The sequence below is a fragment of the Syngnathus acus genome, chromosome 17 (assembly GCF_901709675.1).
Source record: "Syngnathus acus chromosome 17, fSynAcu1.2, whole genome shotgun sequence".
NCBI lineage: Eukaryota > Metazoa > Chordata > Actinopteri > Syngnathiformes > Syngnathidae > Syngnathus > Syngnathus acus.
Genome location: NC_051102.1, coordinates 10,784,051 through 10,805,688, shown reverse-complemented (window position 1 = coordinate 10,805,688; position 21,638 = coordinate 10,784,051). Strand labels below are relative to the sequence as shown.

At 41.3% G+C, this 21,638-nt stretch overlaps 4 protein-coding genes across 6 annotated transcripts; 3 read left to right on the top strand and 1 right to left on the bottom strand.

Moving 5' to 3' along the window:
• Nucleotides 1-1,267: 1,267 nt before the first annotated feature.
• On the bottom strand, nucleotides 1,268-4,775 carry cryz (crystallin, zeta (quinone reductase)). 2 transcript variants are annotated; one of them, XM_037275251.1, is made up of 9 exons: nucleotides 4,174-4,775; nucleotides 3,126-3,278; nucleotides 2,752-2,915; nucleotides 2,512-2,563; nucleotides 2,279-2,428; nucleotides 1,991-2,092; nucleotides 1,812-1,907; nucleotides 1,527-1,734; nucleotides 1,268-1,367 (listed from the first exon to the last, which is right to left on the bottom strand). In XM_037275251.1, exons 1-8 carry the CDS (start codon nucleotides 4,279-4,281, stop codon nucleotides 1,561-1,563), a joined length of 999 nt encoding a protein of 332 aa, XP_037131146.1. In that variant the 5' UTR covers nucleotides 4,282-4,775; the 3' UTR covers nucleotides 1,268-1,367; nucleotides 1,527-1,560. The 2 variants fall into 2 exon arrangements, with proteins under 2 accessions (XP_037131146.1, XP_037131145.1); XM_037275250.1 differs by having other exon boundaries at nucleotides 1,268-1,734.
• An 81-nt stretch (nucleotides 4,776-4,856) lies between these two features.
• On the top strand, nucleotides 4,857-10,932 carry dars2 (aspartyl-tRNA synthetase 2, mitochondrial). Of its 2 annotated transcripts, XM_037275244.1 has the most exons (17): nucleotides 4,857-5,255; nucleotides 5,560-5,659; nucleotides 5,924-5,990; nucleotides 6,104-6,205; nucleotides 6,534-6,629; nucleotides 6,698-6,821; nucleotides 6,981-7,027; nucleotides 7,486-7,592; nucleotides 8,116-8,185; nucleotides 8,283-8,462; nucleotides 8,615-8,722; nucleotides 8,799-8,861; nucleotides 9,267-9,419; nucleotides 9,564-9,782; nucleotides 9,879-9,989; nucleotides 10,121-10,196; nucleotides 10,616-10,932. In XM_037275244.1, exons 1-17 carry the CDS (start codon nucleotides 5,096-5,098, stop codon nucleotides 10,825-10,827), a joined length of 1,995 nt encoding a protein of 664 aa, XP_037131139.1. In that variant the 5' UTR covers nucleotides 4,857-5,095; the 3' UTR covers nucleotides 10,828-10,932. The 2 variants fall into 2 exon arrangements, with proteins under 2 accessions (XP_037131139.1, XP_037131140.1); XM_037275245.1 differs by lacking the exons at nucleotides 4,857-5,255; nucleotides 5,560-5,659 and having other exon boundaries at nucleotides 5,938-6,016.
• A 329-nt stretch (nucleotides 10,933-11,261) lies between these two features.
• On the top strand, nucleotides 11,262-15,767 carry bpnt2 (3'(2'), 5'-bisphosphate nucleotidase 2). The gene is made up of 9 exons (XM_037275249.1): nucleotides 11,262-11,837; nucleotides 12,186-12,258; nucleotides 12,359-12,505; nucleotides 12,631-12,670; nucleotides 13,706-13,825; nucleotides 13,938-14,033; nucleotides 14,272-14,433; nucleotides 14,516-14,650; nucleotides 14,793-15,767. The coding sequence occupies exons 1-9, from the start codon at nucleotides 11,719-11,721 to the stop codon at nucleotides 14,930-14,932; spliced, it is 1,032 nt and encodes a 343-aa protein (XP_037131144.1). The 5' UTR covers nucleotides 11,262-11,718; the 3' UTR covers nucleotides 14,933-15,767.
• A 196-nt stretch (nucleotides 15,768-15,963) lies between these two features.
• On the top strand, nucleotides 15,964-19,316 carry LOC119137086 (nucleolar protein 9). Its single transcript, XM_037276114.1, has 12 exons — nucleotides 15,964-16,374; nucleotides 16,446-16,656; nucleotides 16,743-16,979; nucleotides 17,131-17,310; nucleotides 17,379-17,486; nucleotides 17,569-17,710; nucleotides 17,783-17,975; nucleotides 18,040-18,180; nucleotides 18,255-18,374; nucleotides 18,498-18,710; nucleotides 18,855-18,960; nucleotides 19,042-19,316. The coding sequence occupies exons 2-12, from the start codon at nucleotides 16,446-16,448 to the stop codon at nucleotides 19,194-19,196; spliced, it is 1,806 nt and encodes a 601-aa protein (XP_037132009.1). The 5' UTR covers nucleotides 15,964-16,374; the 3' UTR covers nucleotides 19,197-19,316.
• Nucleotides 19,317-21,638: the final 2,322 nt, after the last annotated feature.

Here is a 21,638-nt window from a genome sequence, read left to right as displayed (position 1 = left end):
TATTTTAGGACTCTTATGTAACTATGCACCCAAATATTTATTAGGGAGAGAAATAGTTGCACCTATAATATAAGCCAGTCTGTGACAGATGACAGCATTGTCAGAACAAACCATACACGAAGCAGGGCATGATGATACAGGGATGCACCGCCGGACAATGATGAGGAACAACATCAGCAAGATAGTACCTGGAAATATTCCATTTCAATTATGCGGGAGAATGAATAATAAACCGATGGATTGCAACAATACTCAGTGGTTTGCAAAACATTTGAATGATGTTTTTGATGATGACAGGACACTTACTTACTGGTCATGTTGCATTACAGTGGATGTTCGGGCTGGGGCGGCCAGGTAACATTTGGTTAATCAGGCTGCACCCGAATACAGTGCCATTATTGTCAACACAAAACAAAGCTTAGCCATTAGCATGGCCTTTTTTGTTCCTTTGCACTCTTCATTCCAGTTCCCAATGAGGCTGAGTGGCGACAAAATTGGTGAGAATGAATTTGGATGACAATAAATATACCAACAGCATTATTAGCTTTGAAATTCCCAGCAGCACTATCAGGGCTTATTACTTTTAGCTGGAATGAAGTATTTTGGGGAGTCAATTCCAAATCACTCACAAAAACACTTTCTACAGATAAAGTTGAGGAATTAGGAAAGGCTATAAAGTTGCACCCCCCAAAAATAAGACAAACTGTTCAAAAAGACAATTTGCATAAAGCCCCAGGATCATTGGACTCATGAAGTCATATTGAAATAAGAACAGAAACACTATTCCGTTACATTAAGGGAAATGGAGCACCTACTTTTGAGCTTCATGATTCATAACCTCATGTTTACAAAAATATAGTTACTACGTATATCTTCTATAATTGTACATTTGATTTGTTTCAGGCCATCCTATTAATATTCAGTTATTATGGGAAAGATACGCAAGCCTTTCCTGAAACAAACTGGTTGGATGAGCAAAAAAAAGAAACTTACTTGATCATGAGACGGCATAGCTGACATTAAGCAATAACGAGACGTTCTGTCACTAAAGATTAGTAAAGAAGCGATCGCACAATCCATTCAATTCTGTCTTGTCACTGTTTGTGTGTAGCTTAGGTTACCTCAACTACTGCGGGCGGCGCACGCTCAATGGCACCAAATGTCACCCGAGAGGAGACCATATTGTGTCTGACAAAACCAAACCAAACCAAACCAAACAGTTTTTCATTTATTGAGAAGATACGACATAAATGCAATGACCGCAAAAGGCAGTTTCATATTTTATTGTTGGTACTTGTTGCAGATGAGTGAAAATGTTCTACCGTCAAAACCTTGAGATGGCAGTTTGATGATAAAAACCATTCAACATAGAAAAAGAGTATCAATTAGCGCTATCAAGCACTGATGAAAAAGAATCAATTCATCAGCATAACTTCCAAATTGATTTCCCTTGAAAGCAAGCCTTAAAATATGAATCTGCAAAAATATGGGAGAATCTTAACATATTGTCCTACGAACAGTTCAGTATTTCTTGATTTATGATGCAATTAAACCCCTTTGCTATAATTGGGATCCCATGGTCAGCACAATCTTCCCAGTGGCCCCTTGAGATTCGATAATATCATGGTGGGCCTGAGCGGCCTTGTCCAGTGGATATTGACCAGCGACAACCGGACGCAGCCAACCGGCTTCCATCCCACGAAAGAGGAAAGCTGCACACTCCTTTGTCTCCGCCTGAGTAAGGACAAAAAGCTGTTGACTGTATTTTGAACCTAAACGGACATTTGCTGTTTCATCTGATGAATGTTTACCGGTGTGGCAGAGAAGAGGGCAACCCCTATGATGCTGCTCTCTTTTGCCATTGCGGCCCTGGGGTTCATTTCAACGGAGCCTCTGGAGCCGACAATCTAAAGAGGAGAACATGTTTGGATATGGAGCTGAAAGGCTTCCGCGAGCTACGGGTAGTGCTGTGACGACTGCTGATACTCACGGCAACGCGTCCTCCAGATGCCACCATCTGGAGATCGTTGTTGAGGTTGACATTAGCCAACATCTCCACAATCACATCCACTCCACGGCCTTCTGTGGCATCCTGCAACAACATAACAAACAACGTAGTGCATCAACTTGCGGCCTGTGGGCCGAATCCGGGCCGCCAAACTGTCCGACTGGATCCCATAATTATGAAGGTCAGAGACATTTTTTTGTTCTGTAAACATCGAATAATAATGTTATGCAAAAATGTCATTTTTTTTTATCAATGTGTATGTGACAGTACCATTATTTTGCCAACATAGTCCTCCTCCCTGTGATTAAACATCAGGTGAGCTCCATTTTGGGCGGCAAGCTCCATTCCCGCTTTGGTCCCGGCAGTCCCCATTACCCTGAGGCCCAGCATATGGGACAGCTGACAAGTTGCCAGACCAACCTATCGGCCCAAATAAGGATCTTTTGTTAAAGTTTTTTTTTTTTTAAACTACTAAATCATGCATGTTAAAATTTGACTCTGACCCCTCCACTGGCTCCATGGACGAGGACAGTCTCTCCAGCCTTTACATGGGCCCTGCAAAAAATGCAATTCATTTCATTTGTCAACTGGGGTAAAAATCCATTCCTTTGTCTTTATGTGGGTTGCAGGTAAGCTGTGATCCATCCCGGCTGACTGTGGGCGACAGGTGGGTGCCAGCAAATAGCCAGGCCCATATTGACAATTTAGTAAGAATGAAAAAATATGTTGTAGCTGTGTCTCACTTGTGAACCAAAGCTCTGTAGGCAGTGAAATACGGGATGCCGATGGCTGCTCCCTGGCAGAAATCTAAAGTATCAGGTAGCTTGTGGACATTGTCATCTGTGGCGACAGCAAATTCTGCATAGCCTCCAGACTGGGTGGATGTCGTAAAAACACGATCTCCTGCCTGGGAAGGAATCGTAGAGGAAAATACTTATCAGGCTTCTCAAATGATAGCATTGTGATTAGTTGTCAGTTTGAATACATTTGATTTGAAAATGGATCAGTTTAGCTTCATGTTCCCACAACTTTGACACTGATGATGAACATGTATTTTGCATGTGGCCAAGCATGGATGGCAGTCAGTATCAAGTGTAATAGTGATGTGTTCATCAACCTTCACTGCTGTGACCCCCTCGCCGACACTTTCCACGACGCCGGCTATGTCAGAGCCAGGTGTGTACGGAAGTGATGGTTTTCGGCTGAAGGTCCCAGCTCGGATGTACGTTTCCACAGGGTTCACTCCACATGCATGGACCCGGATTAATACCTACAAACCACATGCATGGACAAAAGTGTGGAAAACTATAGAAAAGCTATTTCAGCAAATTCAATGATTCAAAAGGATTACATATTATTTCATATTTTTTTACATCATGCCATGAATGTATAAAAAATAATTTGAGCAATTATTACCTGGATTATTATAGCAATTATTACAAATTTTAAGATGATTTTGGATATTTCCCCCCCGTGGGGATCAGTGAATTTTAATTTCTTTTTAGAGAAATTGTTATTCTCTTTTACGGGTTTATTAATGGTATAGTATTTGAAAATAGACTCCTGTATGTAGGAAAATATATTAAACATTAAACCAATCATAAAATGGACTTTCAACTTTCTTCTCAGTAGTGCTCATGTAATAACGGAAAAACAATTACTAGTGGACAGTTGCAGTACTTTACAAGTTTTTTGTACATTTTATTTATTTATTATAATTTATATAGCTGCTTGAACACACTGACCGAGTTAAAAAAAAAAAAACAGTCCTCAAAGTTTAAGACACAATGTAAACATGTTTTGCATATGCAAAACGCACTGTACTAGTACTTGACATTACAAAGCAGTCAGAGTATTTTGTAGCTTGCTTTGTCATACTACTGTTAGGGTGACCAGACGCCCAATGCCGAAACGAAAATGCATATGAGGCTGAGTGCCTAACGTGTAAGGCAGGCACCCAAAAAAAAAAAAAAAAATTCTCTCAGCAGCCCACCCCCAGGCCTCCTCGAAGATATGAGGTGTCCTCAGCAACCCAAATCTGGTCACCCACCCTCCTACTGTCCATTTGCATGCTTTAAAAGAGTGCACCACCCATGGGTGCAAGTTTAAAGCTGCGTGCGTGCGTGCGTGCGTGCGTGCGTGAGCTGATCTCTGCTCGGACTTACTTCTCCCCTTCCAGGCAGTTGAACTTTCACATTGGCGCACAGTTCAAGGACAGATGGAGGTCCGAAGCCACTCACTCGGATTGCCCTCATCAACTTGAAGTCCGACATCCTGTACTCTTCTACTTCCTCTACTGCTATGACGACTACTACTACTGCCGTAAAATTGCCTTTCGAATGACTGCTGCTGTCGTACTATTTACCGTTCTCACTTGATCAAATCGAGCCTCAAGCATTTCAGGTACATATGAGCGCTACCCGACGGACAAAGACTGCAGGTGTCTGTAGAAGAACCAAATTTGGCATAGTACAACAAAACTTTTTCAATGCATTATTTATAGCAAACGTTGTTGTTGTCACTGGTTAAACTCTTAAGATGCTGTCTAATAATAAAAAACGTACTTGTAGCCATTTGGAGGCGCTGTTGGTGGATTTGCGAATGCACTCCAGAAGAGGAGACATTGGACTAACTAATGTTTGCGAACGATTCGGTGAACGATTCTTTTGAGTGGACTGATTCTAAAGATTCAGTTCACTCAAATGAATTGGAATGCACATTACTAACACACGCACTGGAAAGTGCAGAAAGTCCATTAGTGTGGCAACGTAAGATGGCTGCCATCTGGCGTCAACCACCAGAGAGATAGTTACCTTTCAGATATATATCCGGCATGAGACAGGAAGTAATTCAACCGACCGGTCTCTCTTCCGTCTTCCGGTGTCCTTAAATGTGTATTAAAAAGAGCGTACGCCGAATTTGATTGAATCGAAAATGGACAAAAATTTGTTAGCGAGCAGTTTGTCCAGCTTTTTAATTTTCTATTGTTGTTCTTTTTCCTCGAGAGGCAAACTCATTTTTGCATGACTTGTTCCAGCAACGAGGAATCTCCCACGCACAAAATCATCCTAATGAAATAACGACACAATGGCAACAACGTGCAGATACATGGTGCGGAGAACACTCTGTGCACTTGGAGCTCATGGAGTTTCTTATCAGCACTTCACTCCATCTTCAAGTCAAAGAAAGCTCATTCGGAGACCACAAGTCAGACACCTGAGCTGTCCTGACAATTCCCGTTTGACAGGTAGCCTCCATCGCGTGTCATGTTAATTGGAGTCTAGCACAAGCAATCGGATTTAGCTTCAGTGCATCCACAGCAAATGCAATTGTCAGTAGCATTTTATTATTATTATTTTTTCGTCCTTATTGTTTTAATAATAATAAAGAGATAATTGCGTCATAGTTTTGATAAAAGAACATTTGGTGCTTGGCCAAATACATTTGCATAGTCTAATATAACCATTTGGACTTCAGTAGCTGTTTAATTGAAAGAAAGATGTAATAAGTGTGTCAACAGTCACTATCACTTTTTTTTTTTTTATCCTCAGGGAGCAGCTCTTTGTCCTTTAGGAGTCATACCTGTGGACAACTAAGATCTGAGCATGTTGGTGACAAAGTCACATTGTGTGGATGGGTCCAATACCTGAGGTGCTTTTTTAAAATGTATTATTATTATCTAAGTTAACACAAACTCAGTGTTTCAATCCATAACATTGCAGCCATAGGCAAGGGAAACATTGGTCGTTTTTCTCACAACTTTGGGGACATAGTCAGGGTGGGCTGGGATGAATATTTCGAGAATTTCATGTCAGGGCCCATTTAAGTAAGCGCAAGAAAAAGGTGCATGTAAGTGGGCATATAAATGTTTTTTTTTTTTTCTACTGCGACATTTGCAACAATTGTCTTCCACAGACAGGACCTGTTTGTCATTCTCCGAGACTTCAGTGGCCTCACCCAAGTACTTATACCTCAGCAGGAAGTAATTATTCACCATGATCTTATTTGGTATTGTCATCATTGTCTGCAGATGGCCTTTCGATTCCTGCTTTCTGCTACTTGAAAAAACAAAAACAAGTCTTCTCCTGTTTGTAGAGTGCACACCATCTTAAAGAAGTACTGTGTAATCTCACAGCTGAGTCTGTCATCAAGGTTACTGGGACAGTTAGGCAACGGCCAGCGGGACATGAAAACAAGGTGCGCTAAATGTACTGGATTCAATCATCTCAAGTTCGCTGTGTTTTTGATGCGCATCAAACAGCAGGCATGCAAGGAGAGACATCCGTGTGATGAGTCGTGTAAACATGAACTCTGAGTTTTGTTGGGTACCCAAGGCCACCTCAAGTCTTCTCAGGATCTCTCCAGCCACAAATGTGTTGTTTCCAAGTCCGTATAGATGAGCTACTGGCTCCTCCCCAAAACCTACAAGAATCATTCTCTGGTTTTAACCATAACCGTGTTGTAGATCATTTCATTTCAAAGTGTTTTTCGAGATGCTCTAGTAATCATGTTGTGGTTATGCCAGGGGATGCCAACTGGTGACATTGAAGTCCTTGCTGAGCATGTGGAAGTTTTCAATGTGTGCCAGAAGTTGCCGTTTGAAATCAAAGACTTTGTTAAAGTAAGTGACTCCACATTGCTCCTCGCACCGTTAATGATGTTAACGACGCTGTGTTGTCTGTTCCCCAGAAATCAGAGTCTTTACGCATGCAGTTTCGTTATCTAGACCTGAGGTCTTCTCGCTTACAGAAGAACCTCCGACTGAGGTCCCAACTAGTGATGAAGATGAGGGAATATCTTTGCAATGTACACGGTATGGAAAATGACCGTTATACGTTCTTTGCACGCATGAAAAAACAAGCAGACATTTATTCCCGTTTACTCCCGTCTGTCCGTCCATCCATCCATCCATCCGTTGTCTTAAATGCCTCTGGAATGACATTCTTTTTTTTTTCTACTTTTGTCTTTTTAGATTTTGTTGATGTCGAAACACCGACATTGTTTAAAAGAACACCAGGGGTAAGTATAAGTTTGCTGTCCATATAGGAATCGTGAGGGCAATCCCATTCATTTTCTGTCGAGCGGCGACAAAAATGGGTTTGTAGACATTGTGTGTTTTAGTCGAATGTAAAGACTGTATTTGTTTATGGAGTCAATGTGTGCAGCGACCGTAGATTATTGACTCTACTCCAAAAATGACTTGTCATATGGCCCAGAAGCAGACAAAGCGGGTACAGCCAGTGAAACCAGTGTTACCAGAACAGAAATAGAACATACGATCACAGAATGCAAGCTTGACAGACAGCCATTATCTCAAATCGAAGCCATTTAGGTGAAGAGTGAAATCACCCTTTCATAGAACAGCCTCATTGAGCTCAAAGCTTTACGTACCAGATACTGACTGAGTCAAATGCAACAATGGTAATCTGCAGTTTTGCCACATTTGTTACCTTACAAACTGTTTCTGCTGGTATCAGGGAGCCAAAGAGTTTGTGGTTCCATCCAGAGACCCGGGTCGTTTCTATGCCCTCCCTCAAAGTCCACAGCAGTTCAAGCAGCTTCTCATGGTGGCCGGAATTGACAGGTGGGAGGGACAATGCAGTCATTTGTCGATGGCAACAATTATTTTCATGACCCACTCTCTCAGCATTTACTTCATAAATCATGAGTTTAAAAATGGTCTCCTTAATTAGGAGAAAATACAGTAGCAGTCAAAAGTTTGGAAGCACCCTGTAATTCAGTGGTTTTTTTATTTTATTATTTCAATAGTTCTTTAATTGAATATTAATAGTTAAGTCATTGACATTATGAAAAAATATGGAATTATTTGGTAATCACGAAACAAGATCAAAACACAATATGTTCCGTAATTTAGATTCTTCACAGTAGGCACATTTAGCCCACATAATAATCTTCTTGGTATGAGTTTTGTAATGCGGAAGATTGTTTATGACCTGGAATGACTTTCAGTTCACAGTCTTGCTAGAATTTGTACTGAATTTAAAATCAACTCTAAACTTTTGACTGGTACAGTGTAAGTCTTTTTTCTTCTAATATTTGCTCATACAAATGAAATGAAATGAAATGGCCATCATTACTGCCCCCAGGTACTTCCAGGTTGCTCGCTGCTATCGAGACGAAGGCTCCAAACCAGATCGGCAGCCTGAGTTCACCCAGGTAACTTCTTGCCCTTCCGCATAGTATGTCTCCATAACAGTGACTTGTGTATTTTTTTTTTTCTCTTCTCAGCCTTATTGTTGTTGTGACTCTACAGGTTGATATCGAAATGTCTTTTGTGGACCAGACGGGCATCATGTCCCTCGTGGAAGGTTTGTTGAAATACTCGTGGCCTACAGGGAAAGGCCCCCTCATGGTTCCTTTCCCAACCATGACATACAAAGAGGCCATGAGGGACTATGGGGTGGACAAACCTGATACAAGATTTGACATGAAGGTGTGATATCACATAATAAGCAATAATATTAACCTGGATTTTATGTTCTCATTGCCTTCAGACACACACACAAAAAAAGGCTGGTTTAGTCTTTCCAAAGATGTTCATCCTGCACAACTAACATTGAACCTCTGTCATTCCTTTGTATTCAGCTGATGGACCTCAGAGATATTTTCCTGTCCACAAATATTGGTTTCTTCAAATCAGCTGTTAGCAAACCCGGAAGCTCCGTTTTGGCCATCTGTGTCCCCAGTGGAAGTGTAAGAGCAAACCTCTTTCTTTTGGTAGAAAGTAACAAATTCCTATTATTGTTGTCTTTTTTTTAATTCATTTCAGGAACTTTTTACTGGGAAAGATTTAGAAGAACTGAAACAATCATCTAAGACAAATTTTAACCAGGTAAGTGAATCATTTTTTCTTTGTAGTATAGTAAAATAATTGAAGTATTTCAAATGCTTATTATAGATTGTACTTTTATCTCTTTTGGCGCACATTGTGGGGGTGAAAATGATATGAATCCACCGAGGTTTTGGTTCTCTTATAGCTTAATAATGTCTTTCAATATCAGTTTTCCACTGGAGACCTCAAAGTAAATCATGCTTAACAAATGAAATGGAAAAAATGTCAAAGCCATTTGACAATAATGTTTCTAAGAAACATTTTCTTTCACATGACGGCTAATTTAAAGCATGCGAAATTCATATAGAAAAGGCCCAAGTGAATAATTGTGTGCACATCCCAGTGCCACCAATAAGGCTAGTAAAACCACATTAATGGTGATATCATGTCAACTACGGTCTCAAGGAGGTGAGTGTGGTGCTGGTCAGAGAAGATGGAACGCTGAAGTCTCCTCTGAAGAAATTGTTGTCTGCTTCTGACACTGATGCTCTACTGAGGAAGACTGCCGCCAAACCAGGCGACCTGCTACTGATAGCTGCTGGTCCTTGTGAACTTCTGGTATGAAAGGCGTTCCTCATAAAAAACATACATTAGTAGTCATCGACGATATAAAAATAGATTTTAACAAATGTTTTTGCCGTATAAAGCATTTTTTTTTTTTTTTTAATTTTTAAATAGTAAATGTAATGTATGTGTTTTCAGCGCCCAACGCTTGGTAGTCTTCGTTTGCAGTGTGCAGAGCTCCTGGAGTCTCATGGCTTGACAGTCCGTGACTCATCGGCCTTTCATTTTCTGTGGGTCGTGGATTTCCCTCTCTTCTTGCCTAAAGAAGACAATCCAGAAGAGCTTGAGTCAGCCCATCATCCATTTACTGCTCCACTGCCGGAAGACACCCAGTTGCTTTACACGGAGCCGCAAAAAGTATGTTACTGCTGTATTTGTATTTCATTTATGGATGAGGAGCTAAATCATTTTGTTGTAAGGAATGACTTTTTAAAAAATATATATATATTCCAGGTTCGTGGCCAACACTACGACCTTGTGTTGAACGGCTGTGAGATTGGAGGAGGTTCAATTCGTATCCACAAGGCTTCAGAGCAACGTCACGTTTTAAAGAATATCCTCAAGGTGATACATTTGGAAATGATACACACACATCCAGCTGATATAGAAAGGTTTCTTTGTTTACTTGTGGAAGTAGAATGCACACAATTACAACCATTTGTTAGGCTTCTCAACTCAGACATTTTTCTCCTCAGGAGGATCTCAGTGTTCTTTCTCACCTGCTGGAGGCTTTGGACTCTGGCGCGCCGCCACATGGTGGTATTGCTCTTGGTAAGATTCTATGACTGAGTTTTTCAAGTTAAAAAAAAAAGTGCGTTGATCTCAATTCAACTGTTTTTGTTTTCCTTATTTTCCATTTGAAAAAATGAGCAACTTGTTTGTTCAGTGGATGAAACTGGAGAGGGAACGTGACTTACGGTTGTTTATTATTTTTTTAATATATAGAATGTAAATAAAGCATTAGTTACATGAGTGTAAAAGTAATTGGATTAATATGTGAATTGTATTGCAGTATTTAAATGTAACCTATAAACACGATTTCTATCCAAATGAGAAAAACTGAAAAGAAAAAGTTTGGCGTGTATGGTTATTTTAACAAAATACATGTTTGTTTTTTTCCATAGGAATATTAAGGATATATTGTATTACAACTGAAATGCAAAGAAATGATAATACTTGCATTCTTTTAGGTTTGGACCGGCTGGTTTCCATCATGGTGGCTGCTTCCAGCATACGTGATGTCATCGCCTTCCCAAAGTCATTTCGTGGTCATGACCTAATGAGTCGCGCTCCAGACTTTGTGTCAGAGGAGGTGCTGAATTCCTACCATATTTCAGTCAAGAAGCCAACAGAGACCCGAGTAGAACACGATGAAAAGTGTGGAGATTTACAACAAAGCTAGATGGACAAAAAGGCACTGTTTGTAATCACAAAGACAATGATGGTAAAACGCTCACTGCACCGATACCTTGATATAAGACTGTATCGTCACTGATACAAAACAAAAAGATGACTGGGGCGAAAAAGCGTAATGAAAGAATAAAAAAAATCAAACAATAAAAGAATACCATTTATTTAGAGTCCTGAACAGAAAGAATACTCAATACAGAAATAATAATTCAATGACTTTTCAGAGGCCCAATGTGGATATACAAAAGTGAATTTAGTTTGAAAATTCTCTTTCCTTTCATTGTTGTAAAATGCAACATTTTAAACGCTGCAGGATGTATGTATTTGTACAAAGACTTTTTTTCAATTTCAATCTTGGTTTTGACACTTTTATGAAATAAGAATGAGCGTGTGTGTTTATTCTATAGCTGTCCCACAGTGATGACGACATCGTCTCAACCCGGAAAAGATGTTTACGTCAGTTGACCCTGGTGTCCGTTGAAAAGGAGGATGCGTGAACAGAGACGGGATTGTTCACATTTATACTCGTCACTCCACAAACCATTACTACTTTCGGCTTTCGGAGCTCCTAAAGGGCCAATTGAACGGGAATGTCCATTCCAGCAAAAGACACCATCGCAAGTTTGGAGAATTTAGTCTGTGCAATCTTGCTTAGCGACTAATGATCGATGGAAGACACGCTTGTCTTTTTTGGGCAGCCCTGCACTAACAGTTTATTTGTTATGTTTCATATGTAGTAACTTCGCATGTCCACCTCCAAATTTTAGTCAATGCGCCTTCGTTTCTAATCTAAAGGTTCCGCATCGGCCGCAATAGCCACGCCACGTAGCTAGTGATCGGATTGCTCCGTTTTCTCCGATAAATCAAGAGCATATAGGTCATTATGTCTCCGATGGGTATACGCTTGTCTCCTTTCGGTGTGGCCGTGTTCTGTCTTCTAGCACTCGGCGTCTTTTACCACCTTTACGCCGGTGTCATCTCCAGTAGACTGGCTGCTTTCAGGTGAGTCTCCTATCCACCGAACTAGGGCTGGATAAAACTCGAAAGATTTGAGATGAAGAAATCTGGATGGAATGATCAGATTGACTCTCTTTGCTATTAACAAGAGATGTTTCAGGGACTGTCGTACAGATAGCTAATATGTTCTACTTTTATTTCAAATTCTGTGATAAAAAACAAACAAAACGTGTCACAAATGATGGGTGTGTCTTTTCCAGGTTGTTAGTTTATTTCCTGCTAGCTCATAGCGGTTGTTATAAAAAAAAATACAGTGCTTTCGCAGTCTACGTTCAAAAGCTTTTCTGCAGCCAAGATGATTGTTTTCTTATTTTATTGTAATTTTTTTTGCAGCCAGAGGAGCAACATCAATCTGAGAGAACTTCTGGCTGTATCGGTGGAGGCGGCAGTTCTTGGAGGCAAAGAGGTGAAAAACAGGTTTTTGTTCAAAGTAACCAAATGTACCCCTAAACTGTTGGTTATGACTGTGATAAGAATAATAGACATATTTGTGTTTTATTACATAGGTGAAGAAGGTGCGTGATGAAAACAGTCTGAAGGAGAAATCGAAGGGGAAGACAAAGGAGGGTGCCATTGAGCTTCTTACCATGGGGGACTTGCTGTCACACAGAAAAATGTACAACCTTATTAAGAACACCTTCCCAGAGATCAAGGTATGCTTTTGGTTTTGTTTATAATATAAAACTTGGAGTTAGTATTTCAACTAAAAACACGAGTCATATTAATCTTGCTCCTTTTTCACAGAAATTGGTAAACTAGGATTGTTTTTTGATCCCAGGTGAACAGTGAGGAACATGACAACTTTGTGGATAAGACTTTATAGAGGCTTTGCAGCTGACGTCATCAAGCTACCCACATTAGCTTGGCGGCCATCATGGCGGTCAACTTTTCAGTGCCGGTCAACGACTCACACACGCTTTCTTGTTATATCTGCTGCTATTTGAGCTTAAAAATGCCGGATACCTGCTGTGCTGTTGGATGTAGCAATAGACGAGGCGATAAACCAAATCTTAGCTTCTATAGATTTCCGGCGAACATGAAAAAACGTGATAAATGGATCGCGGATATTCGTCGTGAACGATGGAAACCTACGATTTACACAAGGATATGCAATGAGGACTTCATATCAGGTATGTAAACAAACTATTCACCCCTGATTTGTTTCACAAAATGTGAAATAATACAATATGGGATGATACAAATATGATTGTTGAAAATGCTGGGTGCATTTTTAGAAAGGCAGCAAGAGCAGCAAGGCAGGGAATGGGATGATTTCTTCAGTTCACCCCCCCGTTTTTATTTTGTGTTTATTTTTTCATGATGCTTGAAAACGTTATCAATGTAAATATTGAATTATATTTATTGGTTAAGTTTTCAAGCCAATCAGATGTGGCATCATGCAAAAATAAACAAATAATAAAAATGGTAGCAACTTGAACAGACAGGTACAGTATCTGAATGATTTCACTCTATTCAGTTTTTTAATATGTCAAGTTATGAAATGCCATTACAAAACAAATCGACGAGGTAATTATAAATATCTGGATATGAGCGTTCAGGCAGGTCGGCTGTTGCAAAATGCTCGGGCGATTTTAGCATGCTTCTCGGTAAAAGGTACGGATCCGTTGTGCCAACAAGGTTCAACTTCTCTCTGTGACGATTCTTGGAGTCTTCATCCAAATGCCTAACTTCGTTGGATAGCAAATCAGCCATAATTCGGAAGAAATCGGTGAAAACGTAGCGCAGAAATCAGACAATCCATACAAACACGTAGGAACGAGCTGACTAGTTGACCGCCAAGATGGCGGCATAACACAAAATCACGTGATAAAACCACGTGACTGCAAAGCCTCTATTGTGGAGTCGGGACATTCCAGCAGACATACTAGAAAAGATCGGCGGACACAGGGAAGTCCCTCCTGAGAGCGTCACTGTGTGGATCGATCCTTTAGATGCCACACAGGAATATACAGGTTCAGTATCTTCATGCTTTAGAGCCGTGTTTTTCAAACTGCGGTCCCTGTACCCCGGTCTTTTGGTTGCTATCCTAGCATCACTTTTAATAGCTTCTCCTCCATTTCCCAGAAACCCTGGTCCAGTATGTGACGACAATGGTATGCGTGGCTGTTGGCGGTCAACCAGTCATTGGTGTCATACACCAGCCATTCACTGGCTTCACTGGTAAGTGGATTGAAAAAATTCAACCATCCAAGTTGACTTAGCTGAGAGGTGCGGTACAGCCAGAGGCGAGGCGGGTAGACATTATACACAATCATACTACTAGCAGTGAGGGAGGCTTTCTGTTTATTCTTCCACCTTACCGCCCAAGGCAAGAATAACAACCCTGTGTGTACAGAGTGATGACAAAATAATGTTTCAACGTCTCGTTGAATTTCCCCCCCCCCCCTGTCTCTCACAGCCTGGGCAGCTGTGAATGAGGGAACCAATATGTTTCCTCGCTCATCCTACAACATGGACCCTCCTAAAGTAATCGTGTCCCGTTCCCACTCGGGACAAGTGAAAAACTTCATTCATGATGTTTTTGGAAACAGCACCACAATTATAGCAGCAGGAGGAGCAGGTGAGTCAAGCGCTGCTCTATGTATCTTTATGTTGCCGTCAATAATGAAATATGTATTGGATCGAATCTTTTCTCCCCTCAGGGTATAAGGTCCTGTCACTCTTGCAGATGCCTTCAGGTGATAAAGAGCCCATGGACCAAGCAGATGTTTACGTCCACATCACCATTATTAAGAAGTGGGACATATGTGCTGGTGCAGCACTACTTTCGGCACTCGGTAATCTTCAGTCTACTTTTTAAAATGGACCTTTTTGACCCTTCAATGTGAAAACATTGGGCCACCACCCAAAAGGGATTTACCCTGTAATGTGTGTTCCAATGGGCTCTACAATACACCCCCATTTCATCATGTTTTGTAGGTGGCCACATGACAACTTTGGAGGGCGAGGAAATTGACTACAGTGACCATCCGCTGAATGAAGGAGGACTGGTGGCCAGTGTAGGTGTTGACCATCAGGCCATCATAAAGAAGCTGTCAAAACGGAAGACTAATCATTAGTTCGAGCCAAACAGCCACTGGTCATTTGGTCAGGCTTTTGTATGGCCAGCGATTTTTCACCACAAACATTACAGACCTCATGAGGGGGACACGCCTCTTTTAGCCACAATTCAATAACAAGACAGAAGAGCCAACATGGCTGCCGCAGTGAGCATAGTGTATAGATGTAGCTTCATGCAATGATACAGCTTACTGTTTATGTGCATATGTCGGGGTTGAACGGTTCAGCAAATGTGACAGTCATTCTGTCTTGGAAGACCAGAAGTGCGTCATTGTTCTCTTGTATTTTCCTTGATTTAGCGATGGAATTTGTCCGCCATGAATTTGCATGATGACGAACGTTGCGCTTCCCCTCGGTCGCCTCCTAATTTGACAATGCGCACGCTGGCAAAATGCCCTCAAGGGTTTATTGTATGAACACGGAGGGCAAGTCAAAGTCTGCTTTATTGTCAATTTCTTCACAAGTCACGCCTTGCGCAGTGCTTCTTCACTTTTTCGATTCGTTTTAGCCTGTTAGCCTTGTTACATGAAAACCATTGCCTCCCCCGTGTGATATTTTGACTTGAATGGTTGTATCCCTAAAGCCACACCGTTGACATCCATTGAACACTGGATATGACTGGCACTACTTTTGTCCAAAATGGCATTCAATTTTGAAAATCTGTGCATTGAACAAGAGTTCTTTGTTGGTGTCTATCTAAAAGTGCTTTTTGTCTTCAATTTGTTTTGTTTTCAAAATAAAAGACTGTCTTGTGTGATTATTTTCTCTAACCTCTAAGAAATTGAATGTTGTACACTCAAAACAGTTCAGCAAAATAAAACTACTTTTTCAGGGGTTGTGAGAAATTGAGGATAAATCAATTATTTGAGAATACTTCAATCACCATGTATTTTTTTTTAGATGCACGTTTTATGGTGGGTGCCACTCTGTAGGTGGCGTCAGCGTGCAGAATTGTGCTCCGACAACAAATCACAGAAGAAGAAAATGTGACGGATGTGACGTAGGCTGTATATCAGGAAGTGGAATCGTTTCGCCCTTGCACTGCACGTGAGTTTTTATTTTTCTGAGATTTAGAAGCCCATGCTAAATTTTGTTCCAAAATACTTTACATGGCCAAGTTAGGAGGTTTTCGCACATAGTTAACTTTCTGTCAAGACGTTGCAATTTTATACATTTTCAGAAATTTACCAATATTTTAGGACGTATGTGCAACACCAAGGGAGATTCAAATTGTTTCCAGGAGTTTACTTTTTGAACGAGGGCATGAATGTATTACTTTCACACTTGAATTGCTCTTGTTATACGTTTCTCATCTCATACATTTTGCACGCTCTCCCAAAAGAGTTTCTCATTATCATCGTCTAGTTAAGGTGGCCAGAGCGGTGACGTCCGAAGTTCATACCGTCATCCGTCAACGTCTTTGGCCAAATCATTTGAAAAGGTAAATAGCCTCTTAAGGATTTTGTTGTCAGTTGTCATGACACTAAGCTGCATATTGTGCTAACTTAAAAGATGGCAGAGGTCGAGAAGCCATGGAAAAGAGGTGATAAGAAGAGAGCCCAGGAAGCAGACCATGCAGGAGAACGCAAGAGGAAAAAACTTCAAGATGAGTCAAAGACAGAAGGAGATGGCGGAAAGAAGCGACTCGATAGTGCGACCGTTGGCTATTACCGGCGTGTTGGAGAAAAACTGCAAGAGGACTTTGAACATGCTGAGGACAGAGGTAAGGGTGTTGGGAATCAATCTCCTTTTAGACTTTGTCATGTAACAATACACAGCATCAAGTGCGTTTGACATGTTTTTCTGCAGATGTGTTTTTAAAAAATGTTCTGAGTGAAGTCAAAGATGAAGCGAGCGTGGTGGCAATGAATAGCACTGGAAGCATCACGCTGCAGCGCCTGTTTGAGCAGTCAAGCCCTGATCAGGTGGCAGAAGTAATGGCTGAACTGGGTGGAGAATCCGGGTCCGACTTTAAAGGCGTCTGTTGTGACCGTTGTGGCGGCCATGTTGTGGAGAGTGCACTCAGAAAGGTGGCCTCCTTGGCAGGTAGGTTGAATTGGTTTGCTTCTCATCATTCTTTGACGTATTACTTTGTTTTATGTGTGCCATCCTCAAAAAGTGGATGCGCTTTCTTGGTAACACCAAACAGGACTGACCATTTTTTGTATCATGTTTTCGATGTGTTTAATCAAATCAGCCAAAGAAGAAGAAGAAGAGAGTGAGGATGCTCTGGTGGTCCAAGTATTATCCTTAAGTCAGGTGGTGAGAGACAACAGCGCAGAGTTCCTCCAACATGTGTATGGTTCTCACGTCGTCCGCACACTTTTGCATGTGCTGGCAGGCTGCCTGGGACCTCCCCACATCCCGTCACGTCCAGGTAAACACACACACACACACTTTTACGTACATTCTCTTTCTGTTATTGATTTATTTCTTTTTCACAAGCCGCAAAAGACCGCCATGTTTCTCCTCAGTTGATTGACTTTGAGATTCCTACATCTTTTTGGTATGAGCTCAAAAGCCTCACAGAGGCTTTGATGGGCAACGTTAAACGTAAGTTCACCATACTACATGCTGCAGAGTTCTTTGCGGAATTGATGGCTAGTGTCTTTTGTCTTGTGCTGTCTCTTGCTAGTAAGCATCACAAACTTGCAGTCCAGTGCGGTATTCCAGACCATGTTGACTGTATGTCACAGGAAACGGCCCAAACTTTGCAAGCGGCTAATCAAGGACATCATGGAATACTTGAAAAGTTGCCCCGCTGCTCCAGGAGTTAGGTCTGACTTGAAATGTATTTTTATAGCCACAGAACAGAAGCAGTTTCTCACTTTGCTTTGCTTTTGTTGTAGTCCGCTCCTGGTATTCCTGAAGGACCAGACTTCCAGTCGCCTTGTTGAGACCATTATTCAGCTGTCCTCCAAATCTCCTCTGCAAGACCTTTACAAAAATCACCTCAAGGGTCAGCTGGTTGAACTTGCACTCCATCCAATCGCCAACTTCCCTGTACAGAGACTGACTGCAGCGTCAGCCAAATTGAAACTGGTGGGTTTGGGAGAAAAAGTTGTCCAACAGCAAGGATGACTGATGTGTTTCTCTGTGGTTGAAGTTTCCGAAGTTATTCGACGAGTTAGTCCAAGGCGTGGAGGCCATCTTGGCTGCAGGTCACATGGGTGTGATTGTGCAGCTGGCAGAAAGCTGTGCAGAAGCTGAAGAGCGCCAAGCAGAATTGATGCAGTGTTTACTCACTGTAAGTTTTTTGTTCTCAAAGACTTATTTGGAACAAATATTCCTTTTTGCTAAATGGAATTGTGGCACCCTCAGGCATTCCACTGCGCAGAACCTGGCAGCCGCCACGTCCACTGCCTGCCTCTCTTTATGTCCCTGCTCACCTACGATGTGTACTACCACTCTGACACAGCAGAGGGCGGTATACAAACAGAGGTGAACTTCCAACATTTTTAGGTCTCAAGTGGAAAACCTGTGAATAACAGTACTATATAGTCCTTCAGGCATTTTTCTGTGGTATAAATGTTAGCAGGTTCCAATACGGCTTGTGTCGTCTAGGTCCCTCTGTCATCCATCTGCTATCACGGCTCCCGGCTGGTGCAGGCACTCGCCAAGTTCCAGGAACGCTCCATCCTCTTCGACAGTCTGCGCACACTAACCCCAGCGGACCTCTTGACACTAGCGTCCAACTCCTTTGGCAGCCACGTCCTCCAGGCGCTCATCACCACATGCAGCGACAAGGCAAGAGGCAAGATCCTCAAGAGGCTGGAGGTACGAGCACTTTGCCCGAATTGATCCCACTGTACACTTCTGGCGACAATTGGTAGCACCCTTGACTCGACTCTCTCTTAAAGTCTTTTGCTCGTCTCCAAACATTGTGAGCATTTCTTCTTCTTTTTTTCCATTTGCTCCCAGGGTCATTTTGGTCAAATGGCATGCTCCAAGGTGGGTAGTCGAGTACTGGAGGCCATATGGAGCAGTGCGTCTGTCAGTCATCGGCAAAGCATTGCAGACGAGCTTGGTAATATGATTCATGTCCAACCGTTTTTGGATTTACAGTATTTTCCGATGTTGCTGAACTTGTGTCCTTTCTCACTTACAGTGTCAAATGAACACCAGCTGAGGTCAGATCAGTTTGCTCGCCATGTGTGGGCCAAATTTGCTCTTTCCCACTTTTGCAACAGAATGAGAAACTGGATGGAGATTCAAACCGGTCAGTTAAACAAGCGCACACTATTCAGTGATATTCTTGACTGAAAAGGCTTTTATCATTGGTTTACTATTTGCCCTTCAATGATTCAAACATTTGAAAATAAAATCACTTCAATAAGGTTCATTACTTGTGTATGAATTAAAGTACAGAAAGAATCACAAGGAGTCCCTTATGGTCTGATTTTTCTTTTCTTGAATTCCATTGTTTTCCAAACCAATGGCATGAATACCAAAGCTTACAAATAATCCATGAATATTAATCAAACACACCACAAAGGAAAATTTCCCAGTTGAGCCAACAGCACAACAGTTCTTCTTTGCACATAAAAGTATCTCCGTCTCAACAAATGTTATTGCCAGTGAAGAAACGTCACTTCTCTCATCAATTATGGTTTGAATAAATATTTCAAGTATTTTTAATGACACAGTGCAGACAGATTTTTATGCCATCAGCAAAATTTGTATCACAAACATTAGCCTGACAACAGAAAATCAGTCAAGCATTTGACAAGTGTCAATATGAAAAGCTAACAGTCCCATCCCCATCCTCTGTTGTAGGACTTGTAAATGTACCAGTAGATGGTAATATTGCTTTGTGTAATTTTTGCACAATCTGAGATAAGACTGGATACTTGCACTTCCTGCCTTGCCCATTTATTTCAAGTGGAAATATGCAAATGTAGTAGTTGTAATGATGAAATCAATTACTATCGGATTCAAATAGAAAATCATTGCAAATCACCGATCACATAGTAACTAAAATGAAAGTGGTTTTTCTATTTGTTTTTCTTATTCTACATGCAGGTGAGGCAGGCACTCGAGTCCCTTCCCCCAGTGCAGCCATCTGTGAATATTTATTTAGAGGTGCAATTAATCCACAACTCATTGATTTAACCGATTTTTCAATTTTGGATAATCAAGTAATTGTTCAGAGACCTTTTTGAAAGTTCAAACTACTAGATCAATTAACCTTCACAACAAAGAAATGACGTTCCTAATCTGTTTTTGTCTTGTGGGTATTTCACATAGGAAACGAATTCAATTAAGCTCACTGTCAACATAATGAACATAATGTGCTGAATTGTCTCTAAGAGTGGCTACACAATGAATCATTGAATCCAACTAGATGATGATTGACCTTGAGCATTCCTAACCCTCCCTGAAGTGTGACTGGGCAGCCTCATCGGCATCTTCTCTTCTCTTTCACTGTTGTTGTCATTGCATTCAACAAGTGATGGGCTTTGGAGCCTCAGTCTAAAGCCATTATTGGTCTGTTTTTATTTTAAATGACACCCAGTTGAGTCTCGTTAGAAATGTCCCCCGGCACTTGGGGCTTTTCATCTCTTCTGTTACCAGATTCATTTGATAGCTGTCTCTCTCTCGTTGCTATGTAGGAAGCAAATGGCACGACACAATGACCTTTGACCAAACACAATGACCTAATGGAATCACCTTCATCACAATGAGACCTTTTCCCATCATATCTTTCTTATCTGTTATCTCTGCCCACCGTATTCTAGCATAGTCACCAACACTCCTCCAGCCACATCTCGGAAAAATTCTCATTGGTAAAGAGCACTGAAAATAGTCCTTCTTTGGTTCCAAGTGAGAAATGATTCCAAAAGAATTCCTTGGCCAACAATTGGCGCTTTTTGTCTATCTTCCCACATCCTAAAAAGTCCTTTTCATCCCCAGCAGTGAAATGACAGTGTATATGCCCACCCAATGAGTCAGAGACAAAGGAGGAGTGCTGTCACAGCGAGAGAGAGTGAACTGGTGTCACAAAATGAAATTGTATCTTATTGTTTGTGAAATCAAATCCAACCGAAAAAAAACCCAAAAACCCAGCCATTCTTTCTTGAGCTCTCATGATGTCGTATTCATCTACTGGTTGAAAAAGTAAAACAGGAGAAGCTCAACATTAATATATAGGACAATCGAGATAGCAAAGGACTCATGATCTCCTAGACAACAGTCTCCAAGCAACCATTCCTCCTCAAAGCATTTCTCTGACCTCCTCTCTCATTCTCTCTACCTCTCACTCACTTTTTTCCAACCTGTCTCTTTGCCAGTTTTTTCTTCCTCTCAAGAGTCCTCAAATGGAGCCAGCCCCTTGATAGTATGTCAACTCAAAATGGCAGCTTGTGATGTGGTTATGGATGTGGTTGACCCACCCACGTTTTACTGTTCAACAATTCTGACCTTCCAGGATGTAGTAGGGAAATTAAAAAGTGTCCCATACGGGAGCCCTTTGCTAGTTGGACCTCCAATTGCTCATGTCTATTTATCCTCATAGTTTTACAGACTGCCAGGAAAGGGATAGCTTCTCTAAGCGCTGACAGCTCCTCGACTATTTATGGAATGGGATTTGTATGTTTTTATGCTGGCTGTCAATTTCCATGAGGTCAGAGGAAGTTCACTGTTGGGAGAATCAACGAGAGTCTACTGTATGTCATAAGAGTTTTAAATGCTAACTCACAAGATGTG